At 42.6% G+C, this 20079-nt stretch overlaps 1 protein-coding gene across 10 annotated transcripts in view; it reads right to left on the bottom strand.

Annotated features, from left to right (window-relative positions):
* Nucleotides 1-20079, bottom strand: part of TFDP2 (transcription factor Dp-2) — a 165833-nt gene that overhangs the window by 65877 nt on the left and 79877 nt on the right. For 8 of the 10 annotated variants that reach the window (XM_075132200.1, XM_048863680.2, XM_075132203.1 and 5 more), the window contains one exon: nucleotides 12139-12242. The exons of the other annotated variants lie outside the window; for them this stretch is intronic. In XM_075132200.1, coding sequence (XP_074988301.1) covers nucleotides 12139-12242 — 104 coding nt within the window. The remainder of the gene's footprint in view (nucleotides 1-12138; nucleotides 12243-20079) is intronic. 10 annotated transcript variants of the gene reach the window in all.

Raw genomic sequence — 20079 nt, 5'->3', positions numbered from 1 at the left:
CACGGTTCAGCATTAAAAATGTTCAAGAGACTGAATTTAGCCAAATTTATTGTCTAAAAACAAAAGAGAACAATACGAAAAAGAGACAAACATACCCTCCTTCTGGGAAGCAATTCTTATCTCACAGAATGTTCACCTTACACAGGAGGTATGCTTCAAAGATACACATTTCAACTAATTGTATTTATAGTATGATTTTATAAGCTACACAACTCTTTACACATCACTTAAAGCAGGGGTGGCCAACCTGTGGCTCCAGAGCCACATGCGGCTCTTCAGAAGTTAATATGCGGCTCCTTGTATAGGCACCGACTCCGGGGCTGGAGCTACAGGCATCAACTTTCCAGTGTGCTGCGGGGTGTTCGCTGCTTAACCCCTGGCTCTGCCATAGGCCCTGCCCCTACTCCACCCCTTCCCGCCCCCTCCCCTGATCCTGCTGTGCCCTCGCTCCTCCCCTGAGCCTCCTGCATGCCATGAAACAGCTGATAGGGAGGTGCGGGGAGGGAGGAGGAGGTGCTGATCTGTGGGGATGCTGGTCGAGGGGTCCTGTTCTCTGTACCTACAAGCTCTGTTTTAGACTATGTTCATGTCATCTAATAAAACTCTTTTTTACTGGCTGCTTGAGAGTCACGTCTGACTGCGAAATTGGGGTGCAGGACCGTCTGGCTTCCCCAGAACTCCGCCTGTGCAGACTCGCTGTGGGAAGCGCACGGAAGGGCAGAGGAGGCTGAATGCTCCGAGGTCAGACCCAGGAAGGTGGAAGCTGTGTGAGCTTTTTGCCTGGAGACAGTCTGCTGAGAGAGAGGAGACTCCCCCAGAGTCCTGACTGACTTTGTAGGGAGCAGGTCCCGAGCATCGCCCGGGGACTCCGTGACAACTGGTGGCAATGGCAGGATACGAACCAGTTTGGGGCTGGTTGGGGACAAGGAGTGAAGTGCAGACAGACGTGGTTGTCTGGCTCACTGCCCCCCAAAATCCTTCAGTTGCTTGCAAAGACTACCATGATGATTCCTTGGTTGCTGGGAGGCGCTGGGAGTGCGGGGGAGTGGGGGGGGGGGAAGCTGACATATTACTGTGGCTCTTTGGCAATGTACATTGGTAAATTCTGGCTCCTTCTCAGGCTCAGGTTGGCCACCCCTGACAAAGTTTAGTGAGCTTGCAGTGGCACAGCTGAATCGATGCAGCTGTAAGATCATTGGTGTAGCTGCTCTATGCTGGTAGGAGAGAGCTCTCCCATTGACATAATAAAACCATCTCCACGTGCAGCAGTAGCTATGTCGGCGAGTGAATCTCTCCCGCTGACCACACCAGTGCTTCTGTCAGTGTAACTTATATCACTCGTCCCTGATGGTTTGTGCCAGCTTTGACCTTGGTACATCCCTTTACTTTCCCATAACTTGTTTTGAATACTAAATGCCAAGTGTTAAGGAGTTATGAAATTGGTACATAATATTCATGTAGCTTTGTTTTGACGAGTTTCCTATTTTTTAATGCCAAAGCGGACTTCAGCTTTGCAATGTTGTGGGATCCTTGCCATGGGTGAACAGAATCGTGGGAAGAGTGTAATACATTCAGATAACATAACTTCCCAACAGCCATATATATAATGTATATTATATTAAAAGCATGCATCTCATGCCTATTAAATTTGGTTTTACTATGCCTTACATATGTATATTGGCTAACAATCTCTTCAAGACAAACTAACTAATCCTCATCCAGTTACTTCCAAGGGATGGTGTATGTATTATCTTCATTTTACAAATGGGAACTGAGAGTGAAGTCACTTCTTCAAAGCCATAAAACAAGCCAGTAGCACAGCAGATACTATAACTAAAGAAGTTCCTGGCTACCAAACTTATTAAATCTTTCTCCTCCCACAACCCAAAAGCAGCTGCTCTTTCTTCTCTCAAAAATTCCAATCCTTTGCAATCATGTTCCATGATCTTCTCTGGCTGCAGAGGACTGAGGGATTGGGGTACAGTAAGCAGCAGCCAAGTAGATGTCACTGTGGGTAGAATGATATTGGAGGTACACAGGATGCTACTGCTGTGGGTGCTAGATCAGGGGTGCTTTGGATAGATGCTGTATGTGAAGAGTCATCCAACTCCCTACTTTTATGACTGCTTGGTTCTCCAAAGGATCCTCACCATATCACTCTTCAGTTCCAGGAGAAGCACTCCTCAATAAAAGTTTGTAGCCAGCTGAGTGTTGTGAGCAGTGGGTACCTGTGCATGTTCCACACAATGAAGGAGCACTACCCCCAGAACTGAGTAGGAAGGGCAGAGAGGGAGAGCAAGAAGTCACAGTAGAGATGGGTAGCTCCTACACGAGGTCAGAGCCAACTTCTACTTTCCTGTCCTTCTTAGGTTTACCTAAGTCCTCCTGGCGAGGCTCCAAAGTGGATTTGACAACTGCCACATCAGACTATATTGCCTCAGCAGGTTTACCGGAGCCCAGAAGATTTAACAGGGCCACTTTGTGGTGGCTGATCTAGTTTGCACCTTCTGTGCTGGTTTCCACCTTTTGCTCCAGAATCTAACATTTCTAAAAAAATTTGTTGCTAGCCATTATGGCCGCAAAGTTCAAAATATAAAGCCGATATAAATTAATATTGTGAGTTTTGCCTGAGTATGAAGACAAGATGAAACAATAGCTCTGTGAGAAGTGTGGACTGGTCCCATTAATCGCAATGATGTGTTAACTCTGAAGACCAATGGTAGTGATTTAAATACCATCTTTAATATTTTACTCCTGATCAAAAACCACACAAAAGAAGAGGGGTGAGGATATTGTAAAGATCTTCACACTAATATGAATGACATTTTATTTTAGTGTCACGGGTTGTGGATGGAGCTTTGGAGCTTCAATGAACCATCATTTATCCTGAATTTAAATATTGTGAACAAATCTGTGACTAAGTGGCCACCAATTACTAAACATCTAGCTGCAATAGTACTTTAAAAATATTTTAAGCCGCAGATTTAATACTTTAGCCCCTTTGACAGCAGGTTTTTTTTCTGAATCAACTCTTTGCTCCCCTGGTTCTTTAAAAAAAGACTTTCTTGTCTAGGCTGGAGAAGAATGGGATATATTTGCCTACCACTTCCTCTTTGGCATTTTATGTCCCATCTTCTGTTCACCTACAGCAACTGCACTGTGGTACCTAACCTCTGACCTGAAGGATAGGCATGTTGGTCCTTTGTTTCTGTGCTGATACGTGCTGCTGGACTCATCACCTGTTGTGTCACTATGATACCTGGCTATAAAAAAAAATAAGAAATACCTGTACAGTGTACAGCTCTTACAGACCTGGGAAGTGGAATCCAGAATCCAGATTTGAAGATATCTTACTAAAAGATGCATAGTTCCAATGGCTAGAATGATAATTTGCTCTTCTTACTGAAGTAACACTTTTTGTTTTCATTGCAATACAAACAAGAAACAACAAAAGTTGTGGACCACAGTACAATCAGAACTGTATTTAGGGTACATGTTTGTGTGGTTATTCCACCCCCACCCCCAATTTTGAGATCCAAGAGTGAATTTAGATTAGTTCTGTGGATTTTACATGTAGACTTTAATCCAGAAAAAAGAAACACCCATCATCAACTAATTGAGTCTCTCCTCAACTCCTTAGGACTGTAGAATTCTTAAACAGGGGACACTGGACACCTACAGAAGAAACTGAATTTCAAGTATACGTTGGCCCCAGTTCAGCAAAACACTTAAGGATATGTGTAGCTTTAAGTATAATAGTAATCTCATTCAGTCATTTAGACGGTACCTACACAGACAGTGAGACTATTCAATGCCTAAAGTTAAGCAAGCGCTTCACTGCTGAATCAGTTTCCAGAAGCCAAAAAGTTTAGGTGGGAATCTCTTAGAACCCAGTAACAATTCCCAGTAATGTCCTATTGAGAGATAACTGTTTGCAAATGGTTATAAATAAATTTAGAAAATTCCTAATTGATAAGGTTAAACAGGGAACTGACAGAGACCACCAATAGTACAGATCTGGAGCCAAATCCTATTCACCTTCTTCCTGTGAATTGTCCTGCTTATTTCAGGTGAGGTGAGTTAACTGAGTAAGGATTTGGCCTTTAAAGCCCATGAGGAATGCTATAGCTCCTGCTTCTCTCTCTCTCTCTCTCTCTCTCTCTGGCTTGTAACCCTAAGTCAGTCTTCAAAACCAGTTCTTTCAATTGGAATCACAGTTTTTGGCCAATAAAAAGGAGAAAACAAACAGTAATAATACTTAGCTCTTATACAACACTTTTAGTTCATAGATCTCAATGCTTTACGAAAGAAAGGAGAACATCACTATCCTCATTTTACGAAAGGAGAAACTGAGGCACAGAAAGGGAAACTAACTGGCCTCAAGTCACACAGCAGGCTAGTGACTATGCTGGGAAACCAGAACCCAGGTCTCCTGACTCTCAATCTAGTTCTCCATCTACCAGCTCACACTGCCTTCTATCTCTGAAACAAATGTACCAGAACAAATATTTTATTATTAATTTGAAAAGCGACACTCAGTTAGATTTGACTCAAGGTTTATGTTTTGTTTAAAAAAAGTTTCAAAGGCCAGGAGAATTTTTTTAAATAGATAAAGCAAGAACATAAGAATGGCCATACTGGGTCAGACTAAAGGTCCATCTAGCCCAGTATCCTGTCTTCCGACAGTGGCCAGTGCCAAGTGCCCCAGAGGGAATGAACAGAACATGTAATCATCAAGTGATCCATCCCGTCGCCCATTCCCAGCTTTTGGCAAACAGAGGCTAGAGACACCATTCCTTCCCACCCTGGCTAATAGCCATTGATGGACCTATCCTCCATGAATTTATCTAGTTCTTTTTTGTATCCTGTTATGGTCTTGGCCTTCACCACATCCTCTGGCAAGGAGTTCCACAGATTGACTGTGCATTGGGAAGGGAACATTGTGATCATCTATGTATAATACAGGCCATAGGACTTTCCTGACTTAATTCCTGTTTGAACTGCAGCATATCTTTTAGAAAAACATGTAATCTTGATTTAAAAATTGCCAGTGATGGAGAATTCACCACACTCCTTGGTAATTTGTTCCAATGGTTAATCACCCCCACTGTTTACCTTATTTCCAGTCTAAATTCGTACAGCTTCAACTTTCAGCCACTGGATCTTGCTATATCTTTGTCTGCCAGACGGAAGAGCCATTATCAAAATTTGTTCTTCATGTAGGTACTTGTAGATTGTAATCAAGTCATCCTTTAATCTTTTATTGAGATAATCGGATTCAGCTTTTATAGTCTATCAGTCCATCTATAAGATATGTTTTTCAATCCTTTAAAACACACTCATGACTTTTCCTCCCAATTTATCAATGTCCTTCTTGAATTGTGGATACCAGAATGAGCCTCAGTATTCCAGTAGCAATTGCAAGTGCCAGACAAAGAGGTAATGTGACTTCCCTACTCCTATTCCACATTCCCCTGTTTCTACATTCCAGGATTGCATTAGCCCTTTTGTCAAAGCACTGCACTTGGAACTCACATTAGTTGATAATCCACCATGACTTTTCAGGTCTTTTTCAGAGTCACTGCTTCCCAAGATAGAGCCCCTGATCCAGTAAATATAGCTTACATTTGTTGTTCCCAGATGTATCTCCTTACATGTTCCTAAAATCTCAGGCTTCAGGGCTTCAGCTGATCACCTGCAGCATCCAGGATGGAATTTTCCCTCTGACCCTACTGCATTGTGGGTGGTGGTGGTGGTTTTCTTTCCTTTCACCTTCCTATGAAGCATCAGAAATGACCACAGCTGGAGATAGGACACTGGGCCGGGTAAGCCAGTGAACTCAGGTGATACTCAACATTCTCTCAGGTACTTGGCTGGATGATTCCTTCTCACATGCTAAAGGTTTAACTGACTGACATAGGTGGGGTTGGGAAGGAATTTCCCCCCAGGTCAGATTGGCTGTGACAGTGGGGGTTTTTTGCCTCCTCTGAATCATGTGAGTGCAGGTCACTTGCCAGATCATCTGGGTATCTCTCGCTTAATCAAATCCCTGACATTGCACTTGGGCAGCGGGGCATCTTGGTCCCTCCTATGCTTTGCCTGTGGCACATAATAGGTTAGTCTCCTAAGGGCTGTAATACTTTGGTCTAATTCAGTTGTTGGGTTTGGTGCGTGGGTGTTGGCCTGTGATATACAGGAGACCAGACTAGATGATCTGGGGGTACCTTCTGGCCCTAACTCAATGACTCTATAACTCTGGTTGACTGTATTAAACTCATTTTGTTTGTTTGCACCTGGCTTACCAGATGGCTCTCTATCACTGATGTGTGCTCTTCATTATTTACCATTTCCCCCAATTTTTGTGTAATCTGCAAATTTTATCAGTGATGCTTTTTTTTTTCCAGGTCATTGATAAAAAATGTTAAATAGTGTAGGGCCAAGAACCAATCCCTGCAGAATTCTCCCACCCAAAACTGACAACAAACAAACAAACCCCATTAACCAACAAATAAAATGAATGATATCCCTGAAGTATTTGTAACCCAGACTCTGTAACATTTTATTTCTTGACTCTTATAGATTGAGGGTAAAATTTGCAAAAGTGCCTAAATCCTACTTTCAGAAGTGACTTAGACATTCAGGAGATGAAGTCTTACTGAAAGTCAGTGGAACTTAGGTGCCTAAGTCTCTTTTGCCTTCAGACAGACACAAAAACAGATCTATGTTGCTTTGCTATGCCGATATTTATAGGGCCCTCATCACTGTCTATGCTGACTAAAATGCCAGCAGTTCCATAATGGTGTGAATTACATCAAAATGTTAGTATTCTGTTTTTATCCTTAACTGTGTAAGATGTTACTACTACAGCAGCTAGGGAAACATTTTCTAAATTTATGATTTTATCTCAACAGTATTCATTTGCTACTAAAGGGATGTTTTAATGGCTTTTCTCCATGATGTGAACTGATGTGTTTACTCTTTTTCTTAGCATATGTTCAGTTAAAATTAAGTTCTGAGTCTATTCTATTTATAAGAAAATATTGCTTAAAGAAATAGCTTCATCATATAGATTTTTCTTTATCATCATCAATATCTTTACATGTAAACTGTTGCATTTTTGGCTAATTTTAGTTAGCTCGCTGCTGTGCTTGACAGAGCATGTTACTGAAGATGGTGGAAGATAATCACCCTCAAGGGAATAGATGTTTCAGTTTGCAGAAGAAATATCTCCATGATCACCCATCTCTTTCCAAAAGCTATAGGGGTGGGGTTTGTAATTTTATTAAAAGGGTGGAGGCAGAATCACAAAGTTTAACATTAAATTTTGCTTTTAAAAAGTCTCATGAAAACATAGAAGAGTTAACAAGGTAGACAATAACCTCCTCTTCAAGCTTGCTTGAATTTTTCATTGTGACGAAAAGCTAGAGGGATTTAACTGTGAACTCAGGTTTTATGAACTATCTCAAAAAATTGAGTTACCATGTCAGCAGATAGTAGGGTGACCAGATGTCCTGATTTTATAGAGACAGTCCCAATATTTTATAGGGCTTTATCTTATATAGGCTCCTATTACCCCCTACCCCCGTCCTGATTTTTCAGCCTTGCTGTCTGGTCACCCTAGCAGATAGATAAGGTAAGAAGCTGGCTAGCAAAAGGCAAAGGTTATTTTTGCGTGAAGTCAACTAGCGATGCTATATGTTTCAATATTACATGTAAGACCCATTTTATACACCAATAATGTGGAAGAAGGTACCTGCAGAAAGGGAGCAACATTTGCTGATAGGTATGGGGGCAAGCAAATAGCCAGTTTTATGTTGTGGAGGAGGAGAGTAAGAATCAGAGTGACTTTAAAAACACAAGTACTTTATGAATTTCAGTCTAAGGTAATACAAATAATCCGGGCAGAAGAAAATGGGCACATTCCTATTTGCTCTACATTACAAGAAACCAAGCAGGTGAAACAATTTAGTACAGCAAAACAGTTAGGAAAAAGGCAAACAAAATTCTATAATACTGAAGTAATACTAGATTCACAGAGAGCAGGGTGATTAATCTGCTGATGGTGAATCAGATGCTGCTCTTCTGGCTACTGTTTGAAAAGTGACAGGGCAGCCAGGAGGGGAGGTTTCATGGTAATTGAGAGGATACATGAAGATCTTGGAGAACACCAGTGAAGGCACCTGTTGTTGGTGGCTGCTCATGGTGACTGAGTTAGGGTTTATGGAGTTACCTGTGAGTGATTGGGTGCATTTTACTTTAAGAATAACAAGACTCATGTGCATAGTGTAGACAAGAACACTTCATAGTGTAAATAAATAAGTATCACCATTCCTGACTCTGTAACATAAGTTTCTCTCCACCAACGGTAACTACCAGCTGAAAGGCCCTGAAATTGCTGATCACTCAGGTGAGGACAACAATACATATGGAGAGATACTGTGCAAAAAGAATTCTCCTTCTATAGAAGTTAAATTCTGAATATTATGCATAATTTTAGTCACTTGTAAATGATGTGATAAAAATGAAACTCATACGGAGTATCATCAAACGTCTGTCCACAACTAGTTAAGTCAGAACACAGTTTAAGAGCACTCTTGGATTCCTCACATAAGCTCTCATATAACAGCCACTGCAAGCAATGCTTTCTACCACCTATGTCTGGTTAGGGCACTGCATCCCATCCTGGCGGACAATGACCTGGCCTCAGTAATACACATCTTTGTCATGTCCCATCTGGAGTACAGCAATTCAATATAGTGAGGCATGAAACCACCAGCCCTCAGGAAACTGCAATTAATACAATATCAGTAGCATGTCTCCACAGTAACATAGGCTTTCACAAGCACATTTTACAAGCTTCCATTTACTATGCTCACTCCGCACAGAATATTACATCAAATTCAAGGTCTTGGGCCTTATGTTAAAGATGCTTAATGTTCTGGGGCCTGGATACCTTCAGAGATCGCCTAACGCTCTGGGACAAGAACTGTAGTCAACAACTCCACTCCTTGGACACAATAGAGTTGTCTACTGCAAAAGTAAAGCTCATTTATGCAAGAGGCACACCCTTCTTAGGGGCCTGTCCAAGATGGGATGTTGGGGGTTAGATTAGATGACCCTTGCAGTCCCTTCTAACCCTATAATTCTATGAACTCCCACAAGAGCTAAGAACCACCACAAATAACACCAACTTCCATTCAAAGCTGGTGCATTTTCTTCAATCTGGCCTTTGCTAGAAAAAATACATAGCATATATTAATTTTTTAAATGTAAGTTTTAAAAAATGCAGTTTTCCCGAGAGGGGAGGAAGAGAGAAAAGAACTACATATTACACGTTAAGATGTTAGTCACGTTGCTGAGGTGTTGGAATGTGCTCAGACAGCATAGTCATGGGTGTTGTGATAATTGGGCCTACAAATTTACTCTAAATGTAAGGCTCAACTGTAAAAAGTACATGAAGGTTCATAAGATGTCACAATAACCTAAAATAACAAATGTTGATGGGAAAAGGTATGAAAGAGGAATAGAAAGACTGAATTAGTCCAAACAAAAAGGCCTATTGATTTAACTCAAGGATCATGCTTGGTAAATAAGAAAAGTGTGGAACCAGAAACCAGTGAATCAAAATTGCTGTGGCAGAAAGTAGGCCTAATTGGTTGACAAAATAATACGGTCATGCCCACTATTCACTTTGTGGGTCTTCAAAGAAAGACTTTTGGGGAAAAACCCTTTTGGGTTTCAAATGTAGACAAGCCCTGATTATGGCGGAAGCAGTAGCAGCAGCCAGTTTTCTATCTCCAACAGCTTGTCCTGGCTCTGCCCACTAAATTTACTGCTGATGTCATGAATGTGTGCTCTGTATGACTGGGTGCATGCTCTTCTTCCTAAAAGCAGTAAGAGGAGGAGATAAACAAAGATCCAACCTAGTGTCAAATTAAAACCCCCACAGATCAAGTGTAATTGATGATAAACTAATAGTTTCTCTTTTTCTAAAATAAGAGGTCAGTGAAGAAATAGGTCATATAAAATTTAGTAGGAGTGTGTCCATAGGTTGCCTTACATTTGACTGTTAACTGGACATTTAGATTCACAGAAGACCTTAGCTACCCAAAACTGGATCACTGGGCAGTCTGCATCTGCCAAAATAGATGGGGAGTATTTCAAAGAAACCCTCCTACATGCCTCTTAAAAAGGACCAGATTTAAGTTGAGTTTAGAGTTTGAAATTATTCCTAAACCTGCCGCTGGACTCCCCTATCATATGTTGTCATTATGCAACCATGTTTTCCTATCTATTTTTTTAAAAAAAGTTTCTCTCTCCTGTTAATGTGAGAAAAAACTCACAACAAAAAAGAGCTGCCTATAGAAAAGATTTATATTTAAATTATCTCTATACAAAGAACTCTCATATTGATGAAGTAGGTAAGTTTGCAGGATTGGGCCGTGTGTGTTTAACTCTATTCACATGAATAGCCCCGGTGAAGTCTAAAACTGTCAAAATAATGAACAGTCATTTTCTGTCCAATATCTTTCAAGCTATAGTAATCTCAGGTGTTCTTTCTAACAGTAGATAAAATAATTCAGACAGAAGTATGGTTTTTAACTTGACAGTATCCCTTAAGACTACTCAATTTTTCAGTTTACTCTACTCTGCAGAAATGGGTTGCTCCTGATAAGTAAACACACACCAAACATTTATTAGAATTTACACTTAGAGGCTGATGTAATTTCCAGCCCCCCACTCCACCCTCCCACACACACATACACGTTTTTTAAGAGGCAGGGGCTGTATGAACTGTCAACAACAGAAATAATAATTCAGCACTTGTGGTAGCAACAGAGAATGCTGTAGCATGATAGGACTCAGGCAGGTCAGGAGTTTTCACCACTGTGTTGTCTAACCCTGGAGAGAATGTGTGTGCTCAGATGAGGGAGATGACAGGGTAGTAAAAATGTCTAATTTCCATTTCTATGTTACAGCTTTCACTATTGCTATCACTGATGGAACTAAACCAGTGGCCAATAGTTGTGAATCACAGGTTACATTTTTGCAAAAAAACAAAAACAATCATATGTACACACTCAGAGTGTGTTTGCAGGGCAGTGATTGTATGAACTTGGTGGTTCTCTCTCATTCTTTTTCTTTGCAATCACTTATGGCATCCACATAGCAACACTGTTTTTGGTAAAAACATTCTAGAGCATCATTATAGTGCATGTCTTACAAAGTTCATTTTACCGGTGTTTTCAGGAACTTCTGAAACGCAAATTCCACAATGCACAGTACTACTCTAGAAGCAAGGCTTTTAGCCAATACCAAATGCAAGACGCTGTACACTGGGAAATAAAGTTGGGAGGACTAGCTATAGTGCTTGTGGTTTCCTGTCCAACTTGGACAGAAACCACTTGAGACTATGGGTTTTGCAAACTAGAAACCATTAGAACAAATTACTGTAAAACACCTTGGATGGATGCTGTATATGGGCCAAAGTCATCATGTATTCCAAGCAATAGTTTACTACAACATTTAGTTTATGCATGCAAGACTACTACTGTCCTATCCATTAAGAAATTGATCTATTGCTGAAAATAGTTCTCAAAATGGATCCTTCTGAACCAGTGCCGTACACTGCTTAGCTAGTATAGACAATAACAGACCATTTTTAGCAGCGATATATTGTTATACAGATATAACAATAAGTTCAAACTCTAGGCACATAACAGAATCCAGGTACTCTCTCATCTCTTGTGTGGAGGGAATGTAACACACAAAAATATTCAACAGCAGCGGCAACATTCTGGAGGGGAAAAATGTTTTTTTCAATATAATTTTGATTAAAGGATAAATGTCATGTAATAGGTGTAGCTGTATATTTTTGCACAAGGAGCCTCCACTCACTCCAGAACATGTAGGTATGCCCATACAGAATCTCTCCTGGGAGTGGCGTTATGGTAGAGTGCCAAGAACATTGTTCCTACTTCATTACCTGTGGATACAAGGGGAAGCACTTATGTCTATTCAACGACATTTATAGCTGGAGGAGAAGCTGCAGTTGTAGTTTGTACTTTCACTATTAACCTTTTTATGTTAAGTAAACAGAAAGTCAGCCATATAGTTGCCCAGAGTTAGAGTACTTACCATTTGGGGTCCAACATTCACATTTATTGGTCCCAAGGTTTTTGGCAAAATCTTAGCTGGGGAATTGGTGCTGGAAACTGGTAATGCAATTACTGAAATGTTACCTAAAGAAAAGTGATAAAAAAACAGAATTCTAAATTATTCCCTTAAACAGTAAGCTATGAGTAATGCTTTAGTGACCTCTTTCTTATGTCAAATTTTGAAATATGTGAGTTTCTTCTTTTTCTTGTACTTTGTAAACATACCCTCACAAAAGGTTAAGGCCTTTTAACGAGACACTGTCAACTCACCAGGCCCCAGATTTTTACCTACCTTACAAGTTACGTATTAACTTACATACTTCCTGAAATAATATCCTCTTGTCTCCACAAAAAAGAGGAACCCACCGGCTGCCACATACTTTAATACAAAAAGTTAAACTCATGGGTGTGCCTACAAAAATAGACCCACACCTGGATGATTTTTCTGTATACTTACAATGGGCTAGTGCTGTCATTGTAGTGCCACCTTACCAGGATGAGGACTATGTTCACAATGCAAGAGGGGTAGTTCCCATTGCAAACCATCACCAAATAGTTGTGTGTTGGGCACCAATGTGGTGATGGAAAGTCCAAAACTGGTACTCCTGTCATGGAGGTTTGCATGTCAATGCATACTCTGTGATTGACAAGCTATCAGATCACAGAAACATTTAAACAACTGAAACCCAATGTGCCCAATTTGCTCCATCCCTCTGTCTTAATAAGCCCATGAGTATACTGACAGGAAGGATTAATGCGGAATTGTGATACAGACTTTAGTAGATCATTGGGGCAAGTTCCTGTATGTGTCCACAGGTGTCCAGGCAAAGTGCATATACCAGAATTTTGAAAAACTGTTCCCCACCCCCACCCCCGCCCCCCAAGAGCATGCAGAGGCCAAATCTCTGTTCCCACCAAACAACATCTGAATCTCTATAGTGGTCTAGGTGACCTACTGATATTATATATCCACTTTCCCTATGGCTAATGAAACCAGTCCTAAACCTTTCTCTCCACCACCTTGATTCTTTTCCTTCAGCCTTTGAGTATGCTGTAACATTCTTTATTCTAAAATCCCTTTGATCCACTTATCTTTCTACTGCCCATCTCCCTTTGGATCTAAGGTTCTTGACTATGTCCACCAACTGTCTTGACTTTCTCTGCTATAACTCTCTTCTGTATACCCTGTAATCCAGCTTCCACCTCTCCATGCCAATGAAACTGCTCTAACTCATGTCACTAACAACTTCCTCCTTCTCAGCCTTAAGGGCATCATCGCCGGAGTTGTCCTCTTCAAGGTATCAACCACTTTAACCTCAGCTGACTACTCCCATCATCTTCCTCTTGCTCTCCTCCCTGGATTTTTACAATTCTGCACTCTCCTAGTTCTCTTCCTATCTCATGAATCATGCATTTTGCTTCCACCTTTTCCTGTTCCATCAGAGTCCCTCAGGGTTCTGTCTTCGTCCATATGCCCTATCTTCTTCTCCCTCTATACTTTCGCATTAGGTGACTTCATCCATTTCCACAGTTTTAGTTATCGTTAAGATGACAAATCTCAAATTTCTCTTGCTACCTCTAATTTTTTTGTTTCTGTTTGCGTCTTGAATCTCTGAATGGCTCCTTCACATCACCTCCTTGATATATAGCCATCATCTCAAACTAACCATAACAAAAACAGATTTTTGAATCTCTCATCTTCCCTCTCTTCTGGGTTTTTCCATAAACTGACAGACAACACCATCCTTTTCCCAGGCTCACAACCTCAGTGTCATATGATTTGTCTCCTCCTTTGCCAAGTTGTAGCCAGGCTAATACCAAAGCCTTCATCCTTAAGGCTTCACTAAAAGTTCCCTTCCCTCTTCATCTTCAAATTAAAATTCCTACCCATGTCAAGATCAATGTCTTCAATTCTGACCTCTTACCATCTCATTTCATCTTCTTCTAGGCTATACAAAATGCTATTTGTAAAAACCATCCTGCTTGCATGTTGTTTAAGTCACTTTTCCTCATATTCCTTCACTGGCTTCCCCGTCTCCTTCGCCATCATGTTCAAACATTCTATCTTCAACTGCAAGGCTGTACACTCCTCTGTCTAGACCTCCATAATCATTTCCCACTACTCCCAGCTCCTGCTATCTAAGCATTTCCCAAATCTCCCTTCCAAATGGTTATTTTGTTTCCTTTACTCACTTGCCCTTGCTCATTCTTCCATGACTCCCTGATGCTCAGAACCTCCTCCCTTTCTGTACCTCATTTAAACCACATTTCTTCCATGAAAACTTTCAACAACAAAATTTAACCAGAACATACACAAATGGGGGGGGGGGGGGAGTTACTTACAAGCACTGTAACTGTTGTTCTTCAAGATGTGATTCACATGTGTATTTCAGTCAGGTGTATGCACTCCCAGCACGCTGGAATCAGAGATCTTTCTGGCAGCAGTACCCAATAGGGCAGTGCATGCACGCTGGAACTCTTCTGGCTCCTCCCAAGGCTATATAAAGGGTGGTGTTGCTCTGACCCCTCTCAGTTCCTTTGAAATGAAACATGTCTCAAGACACCAAGGCAGAGGGGACAGGTCATGGAATACACATGTGAACCACCTCTTGAAGATGTAATAATTTTTAATTTGAACGGCTGCACGTGTATTCCACTCAGGTGACTCACAAGCAGTGCTGTTTGGAAGTGGAACTCAGAATCTACTTAGTGAGTGTAGGATTGCTTTCCCAAAGTTTGCATCAGATCCTGAAGAAGTTGTGATGGTGCAATGGTGAGTGGAGAGATGCCCAGAGAACCAGTGTCCTACAGATGTCCAGTAATATGGGAATATCCCACAAAAATGCTACCAAGGTAGCTTAAGCCCCTGTTGAATGAGCCAACAGTCCCTGCAGTGGATGGCTAATGCAGGAAATAATCCATTTGGAAATGGTTTGTGTTGAAATTACCTGACCTTTCATTCTGTCAGCAAAAGAGACAAAGAGCTGAGGAGATAAACTAGAGGGCTTAGTGCTGTTCAGACAAAAGGCCAGTGCTTGCCTTGCATCCAAAGTATGATGTACTCTTCATCTTCATTTGAGTACAACTTTGGGGAAAAAACAGACAGGCATATTATCTGGGTCAAATGAAATGCCCACACTACTTAATTAAAAACTGATGATGTGACCTCAAGCCTACTTTATCTTTGAATAATTAGGTACATGGAGGACCTGCCATCAGCCAGAAGCTCACCCATTCTTTTGAGTGATATAACTGCAATGAGAAAGGATATCTTTTGACAGAGATAAGGCAAAGAACAGGTTGCCAAATGCTCAAAGGGAGGACCCATCAGGGCCACTAGTACAGTGTTAAGGTCCAAAAGTGTGTCTTTTACAGGAGGAAAAATGCGAACAAATGCCTTTTAAAAATGTAACAACCATGAGGTTTGAAAAAAAATGACTTCCCTTGAATGGGAGGAAGGATTGCCAAGAATGGAGCTAAGCGGACTCTCAGCGAACTCAGAAAAAGACCCAAGGATTTAAGGTGAAGCAGATACTCTAAAATATCCTGGATCATAGCACCTGCTCACTAAATTCTCAGATTAGTGAACCAGATCGAGAAACACTTCCTAGTGGATTGCTTTCTACTAATAAGTATTTCCTGAACTGCCATTAAACAGTCTTTTCCCACTTGATCTACCCACTCAAAAGCCATGCCATGAAGTGCAGGCTGCTTGGATCTCGGAGCCACATCTCTCTTTGCTGCTGGGACAGCAGGTCTGGAAGAAAAGACAGAGGTCATGGGGGTTGAAGAGTCTGTGAAGATCTGAGAAGCAGCACAATCTTGACCATACTGGTTCACTGAGCATTATCTTGGCACAATCTTGTTTCAATCTGACCTGACCTGAGGGATGAGCGGAATGGGGGGGAAATACATGAGTGCCACTCCGCATCTCAGCAGAAAGGCATCAATCATTGATCCTGAACTGTGAACTGCTTGAGAACAAAACTGACAACAATTCCTGTTATCTTTTGTTGCAAACAAATGTTGACTGACGGAATCCTCTAGGCTTTGAATATGGTCCTCAACACACTGTTCTTTAGGGACCATTCATAATTCAAGGAAAAACTCCTGCTGAGCTGGTTGGCCAATTGATTCAGGAGCCAGGTAAATGAGCAGTAATGGAGCTATGTCTTCCTTAATGCAAATGTGCCAGAGTTTAATCACTTTCCAACAGAGCTTAGGGCACTGTGCTCCCTCTGTTTGTTCTAACAGTACATTGCAGATGTATAGTCAATGAGTATCTGGGCCACTGATGTGACGATCAAAAGCACAGCAGATGTTGTGAACTGTTCAAAGTTCCAGAACACTGATATGAAGAGCTGCCTTCTTGCTCCACCCACAAAGCTTGGGTTTGCAAATCCCGTGGTTGCATACCCCACCCTATCAGAGAGAGGTCAGTAACATTCTCTTGGTCGGAAGGGGGCAAGCAAATGGTATGCCTCCACATTCACCACTCTAGGGAGCACAGAAAGAACGTTGATCAATTTGTCCAAGGACAGTTTCTTCAGTAGATAGACTACATTCAGCCATCCCTGAATGATGTGCAGGCTTACCATGACAAGCAGGGTCACTTAAGCACATGAAGTCATGTGGCCTAGTAGACTTAAACATATCTGGACCGTGGTGACGGGGCGAGATTTGAGAGATGGGCTCAACAGGACAATCACCTGAAACCTATCTTGAGGAAGAAAAACCATCAATTTAGTTGAATTGATTAGGCCTTCAATGAACTTACTTTTCTGTCTTGGAACTAATTACAACTTTCCTTTGTTCTGCATGAGTCCCACACAATCAACGAGACAGACGAAATGGACATGGTCAGGGCTTAAATTCTGAGAGATTACTTTCTGGAGCCCGTCCCCCACCCATTTGGGGCTGCGGGCTTCAGCTGCAGGACCTTGAAGCGTTAGCCCTGCGGTGGAATGGACCTGTGGGGCTCCAATCCCACAGGAGGCACCAGAACTCCCACGGGTTTGAAAATATTTACCAGAGCTCTTCTCCAATGGAGTCTAGCTGAATTTAGGCCCTGGACATGGTGAAGAACTTGATGGGATAGGGACTTTGGGGAAGCAGTGGAATGGGGATTGGGCGAGGGGAGTGCAGGGGGAGGGTTTTGAGCACGCACTGGGCAGAGGGGAAGTCGGTCTGGCGTCTATGCTTGGTACTGATAAAGCTGATGCTGGAACAGTGTCCATGGGTACCAGACTCAATAGACATCCCACAGACAGTACAAGAGTCAACAGGATGGTACTAATATGTTCCCCAAGGAGAAGGGTTGATGGCTCAGCTCTCCCTTGAGTACCTGAGGAGTTCTGGTGATATTCCGTGTCATTCTTCAAAGAGGAGTGCGAGGGGATGTGCATGCCCCACACTGGAGAAGAAAGGGTTAACCCCACACTATGGGCGATGGATGTCCCACCCCTCACGCCATGCTGGGCATGTGCCAACTGCTGCCTAAGTATAAAAGGGAGCAACCCAGCTCATTCTAGGCTAACTGCTGGAGGGGAAGGACCTTTGCCTGAAGTTCCAGCTGAAGAGCTGCCACAACCCTTGCCTACAAGAACCAGACATCGTGTGAGCCGGATTGGAGGCCTGGAACCCAAGGATCCCCGGAGGATCTCCATGCTGAAGAGCTCGGAGACCCTGATGCCCCACGGACAGCAGCTTCTGGAACTATGGTAGGAAGTGACCCAGGGAGGGTGAGTGAGTGGTATCTCTCACCTGAGTGAGATTGGGGCCCGGTGGAGTCAGGCGGACCCGGGGCCCCCTACCCAGGCTGTCACCCCCTTTTCCCCACCATATTGACTCTAGCCATTTGGCTGTGCTGCCCTATGTCTGAGGGCCACCATATTCACTCTGGCCATTAGGCTGTAACCTCAGCCTCTGGACTATACTGTGGCTGCCCCAAGGGCTGCCAGGGAGACTAACTGTGGTGATATCACCGCCCTGCCCTGCCCCAAAGGGGAATGGGGTGTGCATACACCGTGACAAGGAGGAAGAGTCCTTCACGCTGGAGTGGCTCGGGTCTGTTTTATGGGTCCTCTTTTGGGGAAGCCATGAAGAGAAAGACCAAGTCCTCCTTTTCAGAGGAGAAGAATCTAAGTCCATGCATCAGTCAGGGACCATTACAGCCTCCCTAGCAGTCCAAGAGGCTGGGTGATCTGTTGAAGGACCGGGACTAAGCTGAGTCTCAGGGCCTGCTCCCTCAAATGCTGCTTCAGGTGCAGATCTCTGGAAATGTGTCCTTTTCTTGAACACACCCCTGAGTGGAATAGACCTGTGCAACCACTCGGAGAACAAAGCATATGCATAAGTTTGTTTACCTATTCTCATCTTGTTAGTTGATATTTTTAAAAATAATTTATCTAAGAGTTGTTGCAAAAGTATTATGCTATATGCTGGTCTTCAACCGACAGCACCTGATCCTTATGATCCAATCACAGCCTCAATCAGTGACTGACACTATCACTTAAAAACCAAGTATTTGGACAAGATGGTAATGGCAAGTTTCATCAAAATTGAGTTGGATATATAGTGTTCAAGAGATGTGCCACTGCTAATAAACCATGGACTTAAATTACAAGTGTGGGTAGCTCCTATGTAGCCAGCTACAAATAAAAATAGTTGTTGCACAGGCAGGCTTTTAGCATAGCATGCTGGTAGGAGAAAACCTGTTTGAGGCCTTCCGTGAGCTGATGGCCTATAACATGCCTACTGAATTGGGATGGGGGGCTGTTCACACACTTTGTAGCTTGCATAGGTCTAGCTTATTGCACACACCAGGGTTCTTTGCATCCCTTCATTCCACCCCCACAAGTTCCCTGTGTGCCACCCTCCCATTCCCTTTTGTTTCAGGGACTCCCTGCAACTTCCAGAACCTCCTGCCTCATGCCTGGGGCTGTATATCCTTGTGATGATTCTAGGGAGCTGTCTGTACAAGTGGAGATTACTTACTGTAACTGGAGATTCTTCGAGATGTGTGATCCCTATCTATCTTCTACAAATGGGTATGCGTGTACGCCACAAAACAGAGTCTGGAAATTCTTCAAAGCAGTGTCTGTTGACCCACAAATGTGCAGTAGCTCTCCTCGTGCTCCTGACTGATGGTAAAAGGGGGTACGGGACGACGCCTCTCCACTCCTTTTTACCACAAGTCCAACCCGGATCCAAAGCAGAGGGGATGGAGGGCAGGTAATGGAATACTGATAGGGACCACACATCTCGAAGAACCTCTAGTTACAGTAAGCAACCTCCACTTTGTTGAGTGATGGTTCCTAAGTATATTCCACATGTGGGTGATTGATAAGCAGTGTTCAGACTAAAGGCAAGTGCAAGCCAGTAGAAAAGATGCTTGCAGTACTGCTGATCTTACTGCTGCATCAGCAGCCAAGGCATGAGCTACAAAATAGCATGTCATGAATGTGTGGACAGAACTCTAGGTGGCTGCCCTGTAGTTGTCCTGTAGTGGGATGTCAGATAAGGATGCCGTGGAGGCAGCTTGTACTTGCAGGGAGTGAGCTGTAACACTCTCGGAGAGAAGAATTTTTGCTATTTTGTAGAACTCTGAGATGAATCCCAAAACCCACTTAAAAATCCTCTGGGAGGATATGGCTTGCCCAAGCGATCTCCCTGCTGTGGCAATAAAGAATCATGGTGATTTCCTAATGGGTTTGATTCTTTGCAGGTAGAATGTTGGGCACGCCAGAGATCAAGACAGTGAAGTCTCTTGTCTTCAGCGGAAGCATGGGGTTTCAGGAAAAATATAGGCAAGTAAAGACAGAATATCCCTCCACTGGAGGGAGGAAGGCATGAATTGATGCTAGGTGTACTTGCAATGAAATAATAGAGACAGTCTAGAAAAACTGGGATGCTCAAGGTG

Source organism: Caretta caretta, chromosome 9 (genome assembly GCF_965140235.1).
Source record: "Caretta caretta isolate rCarCar2 chromosome 9, rCarCar1.hap1, whole genome shotgun sequence".
Taxonomy (NCBI): Eukaryota; Metazoa; Chordata; order Testudines; family Cheloniidae; genus Caretta; species Caretta caretta.
This window is presented reverse-complemented; position numbering and strand designations above follow the sequence as displayed.